General features: G+C 50.2%; 1 protein-coding gene and 1 pseudogene across 1 annotated transcript in view; one reads left to right on the top strand and one right to left on the bottom strand.

Moving 5' to 3' along the window:
• The window catches only part of SLC6A11 (solute carrier family 6 member 11), a 126,170-nt gene that overhangs the window by 81,442 nt on the left and 25,698 nt on the right, over positions 1-19,030 (bottom strand). Inside the window, exon 5 of the mRNA XM_043886736.1 lies at positions 17,676-17,808. Within this exon, the coding sequence (XP_043742671.1) occupies positions 17,676-17,808 (133 nt within the window). The remainder of the gene's footprint in view (positions 1-17,675; positions 17,809-19,030) is intronic.
• Positions 2,238-2,309, top strand: LOC122683391 (annotated as a pseudogene).

Genomic DNA, 19,030 nt, shown 5'->3' with positions numbered 1-19,030 from the left:
ACTCTGTTTTATATATAACCTCAAAGTATATTTCACCTCATTTTAATAGAAACTGTATGTTCCAGAAATGCGATTTACCATATGAATGGAAAGTGGACTGTGCTGTCTTTAATTCGGTGCTTTACCAAATGTTATCCATCATTTCAGAAAATCATGTCACTGCTGGCAACGCCACTGGTGGAATCCAAGTGGCCAGCGCCGCCTCTTCCTATCAGTCCACGCTTGTGGTCGTGGCATTCACCGTGATTCTATCATAATGCAGTGCTCGGTTCTTATTTCAAGATGTGAACTGCAGAGGAAAAGAACCGACAACACTCTGTGGAACCTCGGCTCTCCCATCTCATAGTCGAATGCAATCACACCGGCGTGGTGCCCACCCCTGTCTAGTCTGGCATGTTTGTACCTGAGCGTTTACATGTTGAAATACAAGCTGTTTTAGTATATGTTGCTTCCTTTCTGCTTGTTCTTTAAAATATAGTAGGGGTATTCTATAGATTTTCTTGGACTTACCTGGGCTGGTCGATTATTGATGACCTGCACTTCTAGGTGGTAAGGGGGCAGTATTACAAACCTCATCATCAACAAGAGTACTGGGTCTATCAACAGGGCTCACAAAGGCTGTGGTGCCAGGGTGGGCATGGAGTCAGCACCGGCTTCCTGGTGTCGATGTGACAACCACCAGAGTGCTCGCTTCGGCAGCACATATACTAAAGTTGGAACGATAACCACCAGACTACTGCGCCAGTCAAACTGTGACACACCATGGTTGTGACTCAGGACCGTGGTCGTGTCTGGCTTCTGCAGCGTGAGTCACCATCTGCTGCTATGTCCTCACCAGGTGGGCTGGGGGGTCTTGTTTATTGTCCATTGTGGGGAGAGTTGCTGTCGATCAGGAAGGAAGAGAGAGGCTGCCCAGCACAGACAGCAATGTAATGCCTATCAGGACCCCTCTACTCTCCAACACACCCCTGCCCAAGAACTCTCAAGGGCTTCTTCCCCAGTGGTTCAGCAGTAAAGACTCTGCCTGCAGTGCAGGAGATGTGGGAAACATGGGTTTGATTCCAGGGGTGGGAAGATCCCCTAGAGGAGGGAAATGGCTACCGACTCCGGTATTCTTGCCTAGAGAATACTGGACAGAATCTCATGGACAGAGGAGCCTGGTGGGCTACACAGTCCATAGGGTTGCAAAGACTCAGACACGACTGAGTGACTGAGTGCACACAAGTATGCACAAGACTCTCAATGGCTCCCCACTGCCCACGGGACCTAGTCTAGCCCAACCCTGGAGCCTGGCCCAGCCCATCACCTCCCAGCCTCCATGGCCACCCCTGACGCCCCTTCTCCTTACCCCTGGAAGGCACAGCCCTGCCCTCCACATGGCTGTCTTCCAACATGATGCTCACATCTCCTCCCAGGAGGCCTTTCCAGAATGCTGTGGTCTACAGCAACTTCCTTATTCAAACTCCATCCCAGCAATGACTGGGCCATCATCTATCCAGTGGTCCCCAACTTTTCTGGTACCAGGGACTGGTTTCATGGAGGACAGTTTTTCCATGGACCAGGGTGGGGATGGGGAATGGTTTCAGGATGATTCAAGCATATTACATTTATTGTGCACTTTACTTCTAATTTTGCCGCTGATCTGACAGAAGGTACCATTCCATGGCCTAGAGGTTGGGGCCCCCGTGACCTATACTACAAAATCCTGTTATTATCTTCAAGTGAATGAATCCAGTCTTACTGCCCCACTAGACTGAAACCTCTTTGAAGCTGGAGAATGGGTTTATAGAACTTGTAAGTCATAAAAGAAAAACAACTGCAATTCATGTGTTTACTGTGTGACAGGCAGGTAATTCACAGGCATCGCCTCACTCAAGGTCTAGAGCAACCCAATGAGATGTGTGCACCGAGGACCCTGCAGTGAAGGCCGAGGAAGCAGCTCCAAGGCAGAGAAAGGCGCACGCCCGGGGTCACGCTGGAGGCAGGGCTGTGCCGCACACGCTCTCCGCCTGGCTCTGCCCTCCCCGACCTGCCTCCCCGTCTCCCACCAACAGTGCTGGGTGAGTGGCGCGCACTCAGGCTGGCGTCGGGTGGAGGCTCACTTACTGAAGGCTCTGCGTTCACTGGTGGGGAGAACCCTGGCTGGGGAGCCACCTAGGCAGCGTGCGTGCTCCATCGCTCAGGTGTGTCTGACTCTTTGCGACCCTTTGTAGACCTGGGTTCAAATCTTGTCTCCCATCGCTTCTTGGCCTTTTGGCTAAGATCAAGTGTAGTATCAAATCGTGTCTCCGCTAGCCACGTGACCTATCCGAGCACATCACTTAGCCCTCCAGGACTTCACTTTTAAAGTGGACTTGCTGATACTCCCCTGTCCGTCTGTGGGGGGTTAAATTAGACAATGAACAGAAGTGCTGAGCCCAATGTCAGGCACACGGTTGGCGCTCTGTAAAGTCAACGTCATTTCCTTAGCTGGGGGGAGGATCCACATTTAGAACCTGAGCCACGTGATTCTTCAGCTTCTGTGGCCCCCTGCCCATCTCCCTGCACCCCCGCCATCACCATCTGCAATCGCCCTCCAGCTGATCCTCGTCCCCAGAGAGGATCTCGCACCTCCAGCTGCACACGGACCGTGCACAATGCCATTCACCCTGCTTCATTTTCTACCCCTCTCCCCCAAGACAGGTTTTCCTTCTACTGTTTCCTGACCTGCAGGGGAGGTCAGGGGAGAGAGCTTGGCTGTGTGACTGCCAGGAAAGGCTTCAGAACTTTCACCTCAATCAAACAGGTCCTACCATGTGACGAGCAAACACACATTTTACTGACTGAATTAACAAGCGATGGTTCCCAGTATCTACCATGTGGGTTACCCTGGACACAGAAAAATGCACAAGGGCCCTGGTCATGCAGGGCTTCCCAGGTGGCTCAGTGGTAACGAATCTGCCTGCCAGCGCATGGGAACTGAGTTTAATCCCTGGGTTGGGAAGATCCCCTCAAGAAGGAAATGGCAAAACCCACTCCGGTATTCTTGCCTGGGAAATCCCACGTCCATGGGGTTGCAAAGAGTCGGACACAACTGAGCCACTAAACAGCCCATCGTACGATGGATGCTCTGTCAACAGATACAAGGAGGAAGGAGGAGGGAAAGAAGAAAATAGGGAGGGGGAAACGATGTAAACTAGCTTTTTGGCCTTTGTACCTGGGCCCTCTGACCTAGAATCTCCTTTCTCCTCTGCCTTTGGATAATTAATAACCATCTGCACCTCCCCAGCCAGCTTGGATCCCACTGCCTCCTGGGGCTGCATTCATCCCCAGCACCGGGACATTTTGTAACTGTCTGTTTACTTCTCTGCCTACACGCCCAGCCTCTGAACTTGTTTAGAGTTGATACCTGTGGTCCTGGGCACAGGACATGGTACACGGGAATGTTTCACAAATATTTGCCGGACGAGGTAAGAAACGTCTCTGGACCCACAAGCCCAGCAGTCACGAGACAATAAGAGGCAAACACAGGACAGCGGGAAGCTGCTGTGGGCGAGAGCCATCAGCGGAGGGAAGAGGAGGTTGAGAAGGATGGGGGTGGGGGCCCCAGAAGGCTTCCTGGAGGGGGAGGAGGAGAAAGCAGGGTGGTAGGGAAGGAAGAGCTTGTTGTTGTTCAGTTGCTCAGTCGTACGCAACGCTTTGTGACCCCATGGACTGCAACACGCCAGGCTTCCCTGTCCTTCCCAGAGTCTGCTCAAACTCATTTCCATTGAGTCGGTGATGCCATCCTACCATCTCATCCTCTGTCCGCCCCTTCTCCTCCTGCCTTTAATCTTTCCCAGCATCAGGGTCTTTTCCAATGAGTTGCCTCTTCACATCAGGTGGCCAAAGTATTGGAGTGTCATCATTAGCATCAGTCCTTCCAATGAATATTCAGGACTGATTTCCTTTAGGATTGACTGGTTTGATCTCCTTGCAGTCCAAAGGACTCTCAGGAGTATTAATTGGAAAGCATCAATTCTTCAGTGCTCAGCCTTCCTTATGGTCCAGCTCTCACACCTGTACATGACTCGTGGAAAAGCCACAGCTTTGACTATACGGACCCTGATCGGCAAAGTGATTTCTCTGCTTTTTAACATGCGGTCTAGGTTTGTCATAGCTTTCCTTCCAAGGAGCAAGCGTCTTTTAATTTCATGGCTGCAGTAACCATTGGCAGTGATTCTGGAGCCCAAGAAAATAAAATCTGTCACAGCTTCCACTGTTTCCCAACCTATTTGCCATGAAGTTATGGGACTGAATGCCAAGATCTTAGTTTTCTGAAGGTGTCTTATAAAGTTCAAAATCAGTTGACTTTAAGTAAGAGAGATTGTTCTACATGATCTGGGTAGGCTGATGCAATTGACGGAAAGGCCTTAATAGCAGAACCGAGGTTTCTCTAATGAGGATGGGTCACCTGTGGTCACTGTTCATCTGTGGTCACAGAGAGCTGCAGCCCGCCCTCTGCATGCTAGCCTTGCCCAGCCCACCCTCACAACACACCAACTCTTCGTACAGACTCTCCTTCTGGTTCTGCTGCTCGGGATGAAGGCTGACCGACAGAGGTGGCCACAGGGGTGCAGAGCAGGGGGACCGGCAGGCCCCCTGGAGGGAGACAAGAACACTGAAGTGACTGCTGCCGCCGCAACAGGCCGGTCTCAGCTTCACTGCCCAGCCTGCACTCTGCGCAGGCCCGTGCCTTCCCTGTCTGCTCCCCCAGTGCCGCTTTGGGTCTTTGCCCATCACTTTTCCTGCCACACCTGTCAGAGCCAGCCCACATGTCACCTGCCCGGAGCCTCCTGGACACGCTGACCCCATGTTCTGCACCTCCCAGGCAGGCTGTGGTTCAAAGGTTCTAGGGACACCGACACAGTACCCCCCACCTGTCACCACAACTGTTACACTACCCTTGAAAGAAGGGGAAACTGAGGCTGAGAGAAATGGAGTGACGTGAACAGCCAGCGAGGTTGGTGGTGGCCTGCACTGACCCACGCTGCTGGCCCGTGGTGGGGCAGGACTCCTGACACCAAACGTCGGCTCGTTCCGTTCTCCATTGCCAGCTCTGTCTTTGGCTTCTTTGCCCGATTCTTGAAGGCAGGGTACACAGTGAGTAAGTCTTTTATTTTTATTTATTTATCTCTCTCTTTTTTTTTTTTTTTGGCTATGCCAAGTGGCATGTGGGATCTTAGGTCCCCAAGCAGGGATCAAACCTGCATCCCCAGCACTAGAAGCAGAGTCTTAACCACTGGACCACCAGGGAAGTCCCAGCTAGCAATTTTTTTAAACTTCCCCTGCAGTGCTCAGCCTGGCACTAAGATTGAAGCGGCACACCACAAATACCTCTGCCCGTTTCTGGTTGAATCTATGGCATCACGCCTGGTCTCACGTGGAGCTCAAAGCTGCCTGGACTCCTCGACGACGCCACTCAGGAGGGCAGCTCATTTCCCAGCAACATGGGTGCGCATGGATGGGCTCTGGTGGGGCCGGGCTCCTGGGGATGCTCTGGAAGGGTTAATGGCACCCAGTCCCCTTGGGCCCCCCTCTGTGTGCTGAGGGCTTTCTCAGAAGGCAGCCAGCCCTGTAGGACCCCTCCCACCAGCAACCACTCGGACTTTCGGGGGGCCTTTGTGCTTCAATAAAGACGGTATTACCCAGTCGCAAAGCTTCCCTCCTTTCCAACCCTCCTCGCTGCCAGGGTTCCCGCTAAAGGTGAAGCGCTGTCATTCAAGGCCAAAGAAAGGGCTGAATCAAGACGCTAAACTCTTTTGACTTCATGTGACAATCGACGGCTCTCCCTGGACCAGCGGTGTGAGAGCTCCCAACTCCGCACAAAGGACCCTCGGCAGTGGCTTCGGGTGTCCTCGGGCCCCGGGGCTGGAGGGCAGGAGATCTCCCCGCGGGGCTCTCTGCATGCATCTCATGAACGCTCTAGTTTCCTCTCTGAATGCAGACAGCAGCCGGGCGCTGGGAGAGCCCCACCACCAATGCCGTCCCCGCTTGCTTCGGGTTGCAACAAAGGCCACTTGAGGGCCCAGAGACAGCGCTGCCCAGTTCCTTTCCTGGGTCTGTTCTCTTCCCTTTCACACATCTTTCCCTTTCACTCCCCCTGCCCCCTTTGCTGCTGCTTTATGCCTCATTGAATCCATTAGCCACTTTACAGGGTGCTCCTGAAGAATAAATTTTCTGTGTGGGGCTCCTGATGGCTCCGCTGCTGGCAGCTCCCGCCTGCCTTGGTGGTAGTGGGGTGGAGGGAGTGGGGAAAGGCACACATTCGAGGAGGAGCTATTGATACCCGCCCCCCAGCCTGCATCTCCATCTGGCAGGTCAGGGGTAAGCTGGCTGGAGCAGGCACCCTCACCTGCCAAGGGGCCCCACCCTGCTCCTCCCCAATCCTGGAGGCATCCGTTCTCCCAGGATCTTAGCACAAGCAGCATAAGCCCTGTGAGCCTCTGTCTTCTCATCTGCAAAATGGGGATAACAACTGCACTTTTCTCGTCTGTGTGTATGTCGGTCACTCAGTTGTGTCTGACTCTTTGCGACTGCATGGACTGTAGCCCTCCAGGCTCCTCTGTCCATGGAATTCTCCAGTCAAGAATACTGGAGTGGGTTGCCATTTCCTTCTCCAGGGACCAAACCCAGGTCTCCCACATTGCAGGCAGATTCTTTACCATCTGAGTCACCAAGGAATGCTCAGTGGGTTAATGTAGCAAGGGCCTTACAACAAGGCCCGGATCAAAGTGCCACTTAAGCATCTTCTTTACCATTAGCATCATACAGAGGAGGCAGGCTGTTTAAGAGTCGTTGTATAGGGCTTCCCTGGTGGTCCAGTGGTCAAGTCCACCTTGAAACACAGGGGACAAGGGTTTGATCCCTGGTCTGGGAAGACCCCACAAGCTGTGGAGCAACTAAGCCCCTGTGCCACAACTACTGAGCCAATGCACGCGACTACTGAGGCCTGGACACCCTAGATCCCAGGCGCTGCAACAAGAATTTTTCTTGTTGTTTAGTTGCTAAGTCATGTCTGACTCTTTGCAAGCCCATGGGCTGTAGCCCACCAAGCCTCTGTGTGCAGCACGAGGAGCCACTACAGTGAGAAGTTGGCGTGACCCAATGAAAGAGTAGACTCGCTCACTGCAGCTAGAGAAAGCCCACACACAGCAACCAAGACCCAGCACAGCCAAAAATGAACAAACAAATGAAATTAAAAAAAAAAAGAGTCTTTGTACAGATGTAAAAACAGAAACAGACTCACAGATACAGAAAACAAACTAGAGATTACTAATAGGAAGACAGATGAAGGGAACTAAGAGGTACAAACTACTAGGTATAAAACAAATAAGTTACAAGGATGTAAGTATAGCATAGGAAACGGAGCCAATGTTTCAAAATAACTTCATCTGGAGTTTAATCTATAAAATTACTGAACCACTGTGTTGTACACTTGAAACTAATATTGTAAGTCAACTACACTTTAATAAAAGGAAAAAAAAAAGAGTCCTTGTACCACCTCCAACTCCTCTACTTGTTGGTGAATGAAGGAAGAAAAAGGAAAAAAAAAAAAATCAATTCAAGGCTATTTGCAGCTGTTTCTGTGTGAGTGTGTCTGTCTGTGTGTGTGTTTTCTTTTTTCCTGCCTTGGTGTCCTGGAGCTCTGAAAAGAATAAAAACAGTGGCCTAAAGCAGTGAAAAGGCAGGATTCTTCTTAAAATCCCAGCTAATCCTGCAGCTTCCTTTAAAGTGGCAGCAGGAGGAGGGGGGAGGGGGCCAGAATTGTTTTTGCTGCACCCTCCCCTCCCAACCACTGCTCCTGGAGACCAGGAAACGAGGGGGAAAAATCCATAAATCATCCTCGAGAGGAGGACAGAAGGAGGAACACTCAGGAAGACAGAGCAGAGAACAGGAGCCATCCTGGGGGGGGGGAGGGTGTGGGGGCAGCAGGAGGGGGCACCTGACTATCTGGTGGGCAGGGAGGGCTGCCTGCAGAGGGCAAAGCATCCAGGCAAGAGCTGGGCCAGTCACCCCATTCAAAAGCCAAAAAAGAGGGCTGCCCTGGTGGCCCAGTGGTTAAGAATCCACCTTGCCATGCAGGGGCCGCCAGTTCGATCCCTGGTCCAGGAAGATCCCACATGCTGGGGGACAACGAAGCCCATAAGCCACAACCACCGAGTCCGCGTGCAGCAACTACTGAAGCCCATGTGCTCTAGAGCCTGGGCTCCACTGCGAGAGAAGCCACCACAGTGAGGAGCCTGCGCCCTGCAACTGGAGTGTAGCTCACGCTCCCTGCAGCGAAAGAAAGCCCACGAGCAGCAACGAAGACCCAGCGCAGCCATAAACAGATACATTTTTTTAAAAAGGTCAAAAAAGAGAAAGGTCTCAAACTCTGGTGCACCATCAGGTTCTGCAGAACGAGGATGCCACACCAGAAGGTGTCTCTGATTGGACCACCTCTCTTCATGCACTGCACCTCCACCCTGGTCACCCACTAACTGGGTTCCCTAACCTCTCCATTCCGTGCCCCGCCCACCCGCCACCCATTCACAATGAGCAGCCAGAGCCAGTTTTTAAGGATGAAAGTCAGATCATGTCACCCTTGCTTAAGATCTTCCTGTGGTTCTCCACTGCCCGTAGAATAAAATCCCCGACCGCTCAGCACAGCTGCAAGGTCTGAGCCCTGCCCCATCACATGCCACCATCCACTCCATCTGGCCCCAGTTTTGTGTCACCTCTCCAATTCACCATGTCCTACCCCCACTTGAGAATTTCATCTGTGCTGCTCACCTGAATACTCCCTTCCCATCTTTCCCATCACAGATGGGGGGGTCTCACTCAGTAATGCTTTCCTTTACATTCCTCACCCTAAGGAGATCTCCTGCCTTCATTCTTCCCCCTCAAGCCCCCATTCTCTACTCACAATATTCCTATAACTGCTCATTCTTCATCTGACAATCAGCTTCACAGTCTGACTCATTCACCCGTAAAAAGAGCCCCCCAGTCTCGTACCTGGCACTTAGGTGAGCAATAAGGCACTTAGTGGATTAATAAAATGATCAGTGAGTAATACTCACTGCAAGTGAGCATTTGAATACAAAAACTCAGCACATTTGGGAGCTGGAAAGGCTGGGGTGAGATTTTTAAGGATCCTTCGGAAAAGCTCTTCATCCCAAATCATCACTGTAGCTTTTCAATATCTCAAATGGTCCATGTTTTGGGTGACAACAATTTTGATGTTAGTTTCTTTTTGCGTGACAGTTTTCATGAATTAGTTTAACAGATTAGAAATCCAAGAACTTTTTCTGTGAAGGGCCAGATAGTGCATATTTTAGCCTTTGTGGGTCCACATACTCTGTTGCAATTACTCAGCTCTGCCATTGTACCAGCACAAAAGAAGTTTACGGCAACGCAGAAAGATGGATATGGCTGTGCTCCAACAAAACCTTATTTACAAAAGCAGGTCATGGGTCAGATTCCGTGAAAGACCAATGCTGACTGATCCGTGGGTCAGGCTAAGGCCTAGCAAAGCCACAAGAGAAGGACACATAGTAAAGACGAGTCTTTTCAGTTTTCAAGAAGCATGCAGAGCAGGTACTAGGATCACCCTATTCTAACGTTTCCATGATGTAGTATGACAACACAGAATAAAGACAAGAACACCTGGAATTTATTTTAAATTATTGTTTTGTAGAGCATAAAGGATTTCGGTTGTGTCATTTTGCATGTCGGCAATGGGCTTCCCTGATAGCTCAGTTGGTAAAGAATCCTCCTGCAATGCGGGAGACCTGGGTTCGATCCCTGGGTTGGGAAGATCCCCTGGAGAAGGGAAAGGCTACCCATTCCAGTATTCTGGCCTGGAGAATTCCATGGACTGTACAGCCCACAGGGTTGCAAAGAGTCGGACAAGACTGAGTGACTTTCACTTTCAATATGTTTGTGCAAATGGGAAATTCTAAGCACAATTTTCTCTCTGGAAGACCTGGGGAGCTATTGTTAAATGTCTAGGTGGGTGGGTGAGTGGATGGATGGACAATAAAAATGGAGAATACAGGTTGTTTTCCAGGGTGATTATAAGGTAGACCTGGTTAATGATTAGATGAGATGTTACAGGAGAAGTTGTCCAAATGAGTTAGCGGTTTCAGGCCTATGAGACCATAGAGAGGACCTGGTGGCAGGGATGGGCAAGATGAATCTGGTTGACAAAAAAACGAGTAAAAAGCAAAGACTTTTCAACAAATGTTCATTCATATGCAGAAATGAATCAAGACACATACCTTACATCCCTTACAAAAATTTACTCAAAATGAGTCATAGATCTAAATGCAAAATGCACAACTATAACAAAGTCATCTAGGGAAAACCTAGACTTTGCATATGGCAAAGACTTTTTAGATAAAATATAACACCCAAAGCACAATCTGGGAAGGAGCTAGTTGACAGGCTGGACTCCATTAAATTAAAAATTTCTGTGCCGCAAAAGACAATTTCAAAAGTATGTGAAAGCAAGCCACAGACAAGGAGAAAATATTTGCAAAAGACATATCTGATAAACTGCTGTTATCCAAAACACACAAAGAGCTCTTAAAGCTCGACAATAAGAAAACAAACAACCAATTACAAAATGGGTCAAAAACTTCAACGGACACCTCACCAAAGAGATATACAGATAGTAAATAAGCATATGGAAAGATGCTCCACATTACCTGTGATAGGGAAATGCAAGTTATTATAATCAGGAGATACCACTACATATCTATTGTTGTTTAGTTGCTGAGTCGTGTCCCACTCTTTGCGACCCCATGGACTGTAGCCCACCAGGCTCCTGTCTATGGGATTTCCCAGGCAAGAATACTGGAGTGGGTTGCCTTTTCCTTTTCCAGGCAATCTTCCTGAACCAGGGATCAAAACCAAGTGTCCTGCTTTGCAGGTGGATTCTTTACCACTGAGCCACCAGGGAGGCCCCACATACCAATCAGGATATAGGACAGCTCAAATCCAAAACACTGATGATACCAAACGCTGGCAAGAATGCAGAGCAACAGCGACTCTCTTACACTGAAGGTGGGAACGTAAGATGGCACAGCTGCTGTGGAAGATAGTCCAGTAGTTTCATATAAAGCTAAACATACTCTTGCCATAAGAACCAGCAGTCAAGCTCCTTGGTATTTAAACAAAGAGTTGAAAACTTAATGCCTATACAAATGCTTATACACGAATGTTCATAGCAGCTTTATTCCTAGTTGTCAAACTTGGAAGTACTCAAGACGTCCATCCACAGGTGAATGTGGTACACATCCAGCCAATGGAATATTATTAGTCAGTGATAAAAAGACATGAGCTATCAAGACATAAAAAGACATGGAGGAGACTTAAATGCACCTCACTAAGTGAAAGAAGTAGCTTAAGAAAGCTACAAACAATATCATTCCAATGACACGGCATTCTGGAAAAGTCAGAAGTATGCAGACAGCAAAAAGATTCTGTTTTGACGGTTGCAAGGGTTAGGGAAAGTGGGGGGAGATGAACAGAAGTGCACAGATTCTTAGGGTGGTAGAACTACTTTATATGAGACTTTAATATTGGATCCATGTCATTATACATTATGAAAGTGAAAGTATTAGTCACTCAGTCGTGTATAACTCTTTGCAATCCCATGGACTGTATCCTGCTAGGTTCCTCTGTCCATGGAATTCTCCAGACAAGAATACTGGAGTTGGTTACCATTCCCTTATCCAGGGGATCTTCCCCACCCAGGGATCAAACCAGGGTCTCCTGCACTGCAGGCAGATTCTTTACTGTCTGACCCATGAGGGATTCAGGCATTAAACATTATGTGTGTGCTTAGCTGCTCAGTCGTGTGCAACATTTCATGACCCCCATGGACTGTAGCCCACCAGGATCACACATCTGCCCAAATTCACAGAATATGCAACACCAAAAGTGAGCCCTAATATAAATTATAGACTTTGGGAGAATATGATGTGTCTATGTAGGCTCATCAGTTTTAACCAATGTACCACTCTGGTGGGGGTTGTTGATAATGGGGGAGGTAACACAGTGTAGGGGCAGGGAGTAGATGAGAAATCCCTGTACTTTCTGCTTCACTCTGCTGTGAACCTAAAACTGCTCTAAAAGAAGAAAATCTCCAAAAGCAAAACAAAAAACCAAGAACACAGGAAAATCACAAAGATGTCTCCATGTCTTAGCCACTTGATTTCAATTATCCTGACTGAAAATGTTTATCATCCAGAAGATGACAACTTATTAACAGCTTGGAAGTTTCTTCCTAAAGAAACCAAGTGTTTCAGAATCCTATATTTACTCAGGATTTAATATACAATTGAGAAATGTTCTTATTTATTTCATTAATTCAGACTTCTGGGAATTTTCAATACCATCCAGAGAGAGGGGATGAATAACTGTGTGGAACTAAAACCAGGGCAAGAAAATAAATGGCTTACTAAGCCCTTGCCACATGCTCAGAAATCAGACCTACATGTTGTCTTTGAAGCTGGACATGAGCTCCCAGCTGGAGGTATCAGAACAGATGAGGACCAGGCTTAGGGAAAGCAGAGAGACCCAGAACTGAATTCCAGCTCAGCTCCTTCCAAGCAGGGGTGGCCTCAGGCAAATTTGACGACCTCTCTGGGCCTCCACCTCCTTACTTGTACAGTAGGGTTTGGACTTAAACCCTCCCAGCTCAGACAAGCTGTATTCTCACATTCCAGAGCTGGGTCTCTGCCATTAGAATCCCCTTGTTCACAGGACCTGATTCTCTAGTTCTACTGCTTAACGTGAGCACTACTACACAGAATCATAATTGCTCATCTGTCGGTGTCCCCCGCACCCAGTGTGGACTGCACACTCTGCGGGGGCAACACTGTCCACCATCCTCCTGGGTGCATCCTGGCACCTCCCAGGGAGCCCCCGCACAGGCGGGGCTCACCCTTTCCACAAAGTCTACTAAGCAGCAGTCATGTACCACTTGCTCTGCACTGAAGCTGGAACCCAGAGACCATCTCTCCAGCCAGAGCAGCCTCTTCTGAGTGTGCAGGTTGCTCACTCAGACCCTGGGAGACCTTGAATGTGGGTCTGTGACATCAGAAGGATGGAAAGCACTGAGGAAGGCATGGGAGGAAATGGAGCTGAAGGTCACGTGCAGCGATTCTCCTTTGTGGGGTGGGGGACACCGATGCCGACACAGCCTCGGGGCCCACATACCACCCCGCAAACCAACGGAGAGCACTGTCACCCCCACCTGTGGCCCTGCCACAGCCTCATCTGGGACCTACTTATTTGTGAAGTGAAAAGACAAAGTGTTAGTCTATCAGCTGTGTCTGACTCTTTGTGATCCCATGGACTGTGGCCCACCAGGCTCCTCTGTGCATGGGGTTCTCCAGGGAAGAATACTGGAGAGGGTTGCCATGCCCTCTGCCAGAGGATCTTCCCGACCCAGAGGTTGAACCTGGGTCTCCTGCATTGCAGGTGGATTCTTTGCCATCTGAGCCACTAGGGAAGCCCTGATCCCAAATCCATACTTACAGAAGCACCTGCCAAGAGGCTGAGCCTACAGTGTGTGCACCCACTCCTGAGCAAGGGTTGTGCTCTCAACTGAGTTAAAGTCAGGGTTACAGTTCTTGCCTTGGAGACGGGATGGAGCCAGGAACTTTTCCTCAACTTGATGAAATTTCAGAAATTTCTCCTGAGTCCCAGGTATGGATAGCAGGCTGGAACTTGGGGTGAAGAGGAAATGCCAGCTCCTGGACAACAGCAGGAAGATGGGAGTCCCTCCCGCTTCCTTGAACTGACCCCTGAGGGCGACTCTAGCCAGAGTCGTGCAGGCAGGTGGCAGGGGTGACCTCTGCCCACTCAGGAAGACTCAGATGAGCTGTGTTTATTTTTAACTGTTTTTATATAAAATCAGAAAAGCCTTTGGACGCTGGGCTCATGTCCAAGGTAAGGTGAATAATAAACAGTAAAAAAATAAATAAAAGCATCAGGCCCTAGAGCCTACATGCTGATCTGGGGTCTCCTAGTCTCCTTGAACTGTCAGATGTGACCTCCAGAACCTTGTCATTTATAAGCAGCCAGGGAAGTCCCTCATGCTGGGAAGGAAAGATTAAGGGCAGAAGGAGAAGTGGGTGACAGAGGATGAGATGGTTGGATGGCATCACATACTCGATGGACATGAGTTTGAGCAAGCTCTGGGAGATGGTGATGGACAAGGAAGCCTGGCGTGCTGCAGTCCATGGGGTCACAAAGAGTCGGACACGACTGAGTGACTGAACAACAAGGGAGCTGGGCCACCAGAGCAGGTCCCCACCTGACATTTACTCACCATGTGACTGTGAACAAGTCCCTTCTACTCTCTGAACCTCAGTTTCCTCATCCATAAAATATGGCTGTGGATGGACCAGATAGTCTCCAAGGAGCCTTGCAGGTCCTGAAAACCACTGCTCATCCTGGACACTCACCCTGGTCTTGGACATGGAACATGGAGAAGAGCCCATGAAACCCAGTCTTAAGGAAAGGACTTAGTTGCTCTTGTGACTTCAGCATTTCCCTTAATAGGACCCTTTAGCTGCATCCAACAATCACGGAGCACCTCCTACGTGCTCTTAACAGCCTCTTCATAAGCCACCTGTAAGGAAACTGTCACTGTCCTCAAGTCACAGGACAGGATTGATGGTGCACTCACCCAGAGGCCTGGGCTATGCAGTCACCAAGGCGTAGGGTTCACTCCAGCCCTCCACCTCCCCACCTGAGTGTTCTTGAGTGTCCTTGTGGGGTCATGTAACCCCACAAAGCCTCAGCTTCCTCACCTGTACAATGGAGATAATGCCGGCCCCTGTGTCTCATGCAGTTATTTCAAGGTCTGAATGGAATGTGCTTGTGAAGCACTCAGGAACCATCATCCTGCCTCCCCCCCAAACCTCTTCTGAAATCTCTCAGCATGGAGCCTGCTGGTCCTTCCTTGATACTGGGTCCCTGCCTTAGGACCCTTTGACACACAGGCTTGATGGGCCCGCCAGTGGCAAGCGGTCCTGCCTTGGGACTGCACTTCCTCCTGCCATGGCCCACGAGCCCAAGGCCACACATTCACGTGGACAGCCCGCACACGTGCACCCACCAAAACCTCAACTGCACTGTCCTCCCCACAGCCTTGAACACCCGCCCCCCAGCCAGGCCCCACCGGCCCCGCGTGAACACCCGGAAAGCTGGTCATCGTAGTAGAAGCAACCAGAGCACCAAGCATGACGGCGCTCCTCCCTGTTTCAGACGGTTCACAGAGCGCTGCCACACAGACCATCTGCGGAGGGCAGAGGCCGTGTTTCATTCGTCTTAGAGGCCCACTGAATAACGCCAGGTATCCAGCAGATACGCAGAAACTACTTCTTGGATGAATAAGTTTGACAAGATTTTTAAAAATCACCATCTGCTTCTCACACTTACGATCAGTTCTCCATTCTGCTAAGTGTTAAAACATGCAGCTGTGCATTTCAGTCTTGCAACCACCCCGGCAGACAAGCTCACTTATCAATCCCTATTTGACCAAAGAGGGAACAGGCTCAGAGAAAGTAAGTGATTCACCCCAGGTCTCAGTCAGCGAGAGACAGACCTGGGATGTGGACCCTGGTTCTAGATCCTGGTTCTCACCCCCTGCATCTGCCTCCTCTTTTTTAGCCAAAAAAGGCAGTGGCTGGGGGCGGGTGGAGGGGAGTGGTGCTTGGGAGCAGGATGTATATAGTCTGAAAAGTAGACTGATAATGCAATGATTTTTATATTTTGGAAAAACAGAAAAAAAATTCTATTGTCTTTAAGATACAAACCAGAGAAAGCAAAGATTGGCAAAATCATCTCATCTGAAGGGACACGAGAGTCTCTGTCCTACTTCCTGGTCCCTGAGGCACATTCATGATTACTTTCTAGTACATCCTCAGCCTCCTTACAGCTCATAACATGAGGCTTGCTGACGTCTCTTCTGTGTTGTTCTAAGTCCCCTCACTCAGGTCTGCCCCCCTCCCACATTTTAGCAGTTGGTTCTTCATCCCACCTACCACCCTGGGAGCCAAGGGGACCATCTTTTGCAAAAGGTCCCAGAGTCATTAAGTTCTTACTTCCTCAGAGGTTTTGTCTCCATGCATAGCCTCTACCAATAACTTAAGAGTAAAGCTTACAAGTAACTGCCTACCAGAAGCCGGCAGTCAGGGACTATGACACAGTCAGGGTGACACAGGCATTTTTAAAAAGCCCTATTTTCCTCTTTCCCACAAACGGTAAAGAATCTGTCTGCAGTATGGGAGACCTGGGTTCGATCCCTGGGTCAGGAAGATCCTCTGGAGAAGGGAATGACTACCCACTCCAGTATTCTGGCCTGGAGAATTCCATGGACAGAAGAGCCTGGTGGGCTATAATCTATGGGATCACACGGAGTCAGACACGACTGAGCAACTGACGCTATTCACGGCATTGACCCTCAGCCACAGGACTGTGGACTGTGGCCAACCGAGTCCCCGTAGAAGCAGGTGGCTGCTGCTCAGCTCAGCCCAACGCTGTCAGGCAGGTACACAAGCCCAGAGGTGCCCTGTCTCTCAACTTTCCAAGGGATAGCAGAATCCTGTTGGTTTTTTCACATATTTCAAATGAAATTACCTGTTCTCCATATGTTGGTAACTAATTCTTCTCCCCTTCTTTTTTTTTTTTTTAATAAAATACACGAGTGGGCTGGACTTGGCCATGAGCTGCGCATGTGGCCCTTGTGGCACAGACGGCTGCAGCCATCAGATATCCCTCTGCTCCCCTCGCGTCTAAGCCTCCCTGGCAGCTGGTGAGGCCGTGTCTCAGGCTCTGGCCAGCGGGTTGGGAGTGGAAGAGCCGCTGTGACTCAGGCCAGGGCAGCTCAGAGCTTGCTGTCTGCTCCCATCTTTCTTCTCCTATGGTCCCTGGTGGCTCAGCCATAAAGAAACCACCCGCAATGCAGGAGATGCTGCTTTGATCCCTGGGTCAGGAAGATCCCCTGGAGAAGGGAATAGTAACCTACTCCAGTATTCTTGCCTGGGAAATCCCAGAGACAGAGGAACCTGGTGGGCTACACCCATGGAGTCACAAAGAATCAGACACAACTGATCGAATAAACAACAAACGAACAACAGCGAGGCACTGGAGGCCACGCGGTACAGACAGCACAGAAGGATGGAGGCGGCTGGGCTTCCCCTCACGGACCGCAGGCGGGTGAGATCTCCAGGCCCATCAGTGGAGACAGACAGTGCCACCTGCCCGAGCACACGCCTGGAGCCCAGGTCGTTATCACAATATACTCCATGGTCGTAGTTTAGCACTCCCTGGTTTCTAAAGCACTTCAACTCTCCTTCCCGTATAGGACTCTCAACCCAGGAAGAAAATAGGATGAGGCTTTGCTATTTCACAGGTGAGCAAGCCGAGGCACAGGAGGTGGAAGTGGACAACCCTGAGGCGTGTGGCACACAGCTGGTGGACGGGGGATTTCAACTCTGGACTCCAGAGTGCCGCACAGTGCTCCTCCTAGCTCCCAGTTCAGGAGCTGGCCTTTGTAACGTGATGCCCCTGGTGCTCTCCGGGTCACCTGTGAGCTTGGACGAGGACCACTCGCCCCCTCCCCTCCTGCAGCGAGCTGAAGATCCATCTCTTACCTTTCCCGTGGACTTGGTCCCCTTCCAGATGCAGAAGTAACAGATGGTCCAGGCTGCCAGCAGACACAAGGCCAGCTCCCAGCGAAGGTCCCCAATGTGCTCGATCCCATCCGAGATGGCCAGGACCCGGCGCCTGCAGAATGGAGGGCCCAGAGTCATGGGGGCTGGAGATGGCCCACACGGACCCCACCGTGGGCAGGGGCTAGTGCTGCAGAGGGGCAGGGGCAGGTCACTCAGCCATGCGCCCCCCATTCACCAAGCATCTTCTCTGAGTCATACCAGGGCCAGGTGTGGGGGTCTCAGAAAGGAACGAGACCCAGCCCCCAGCTGTCCTGGATTCACCCTGTGGGGCGAATGGGACCGGATGGGGGTTCAGAGATGGTGTATGGAACAGCACAGGAAGAGCTATGTGGAGGATGTCCAGGGGAAGCACTGAACCTACTTCAGGGGTCCCAGGAGATGGCAGGACCGTCCATAAACACTCCAGGTCCCTCCCTGAGGGGTGAGGGGTGATGACACGTCCCTGCTGAGCTCAGCTCTGGCCAGAGGACTTGCTGTGGCCAATGGCACACACGGCCCTTCAGATGGCGGCATTCAGAGCCAGGCGGTGTGGTCTGCCCTGTGTCTGTGGTGTCACATGAGTGTTGCTGTCCTAACAGAAGCATGTATCCAGGTGGCCCTCTAGAAGCTCTGGTTCATGAGAGGATACACGAGCCCTCCGGCCACCCTAGGTCAGAACTGCTCTATGAGCAAGAAGGAAACTCTGCTGAAAGACAAATGCTGGATGATGTTACTTGTACGAGGAATCTAAAAATGCAGCCAACTAGTACATAAAACCAAAAAGCAGCAGACTCACAGATACAGAGAACAAACTAGTGGTTACCAGTGGGGAGAAGGAAAGGTGGGAAGGGACAATATAGGGTAGGAGCTTCTTTAAAAAAAATTATTACGGGGTTATTACGGGACTTCCTTGGTGGCTCAGATGGTAAAGAGTCTTCCTGCAATGCAGGAGACACAGGTTCAATCCCTGGGTTGAGAAGATCCCTTGCAGAAGGGCATGGCTACCCACTGCAGGATTCTTGCCTGGGAAACTCCATGGACAGAGGGGCCTGGTGGGATACACAGTCCCTAGAATTGCAAAAGAGTCAGATACGACTGAGCGACTAACACACACGGGAATATATAAAGTCATGTGTGTGAAGCTTTTCAAAGTTGTAAAGCACTGTAGAATTTAAATAATCATTCATTCACACACACACACACAAACAGAACTCGGTTTCTTCAAGCTACTAAGATCTTTGTCACTGCAGCACAACCCAGACTATCCTGACTGCCATGGGGCTCAGAGAAAGCTT

Source organism: Cervus elaphus, chromosome 24, assembly GCF_910594005.1.
Source record: "Cervus elaphus chromosome 24, mCerEla1.1, whole genome shotgun sequence".
NCBI classification, from domain to species: Eukaryota; Metazoa; Chordata; class Mammalia; order Artiodactyla; family Cervidae; genus Cervus; species Cervus elaphus.
Note: the sequence above shows the minus strand (reverse complement) of the source record. Positions and strands in the feature narration are given on the sequence as shown.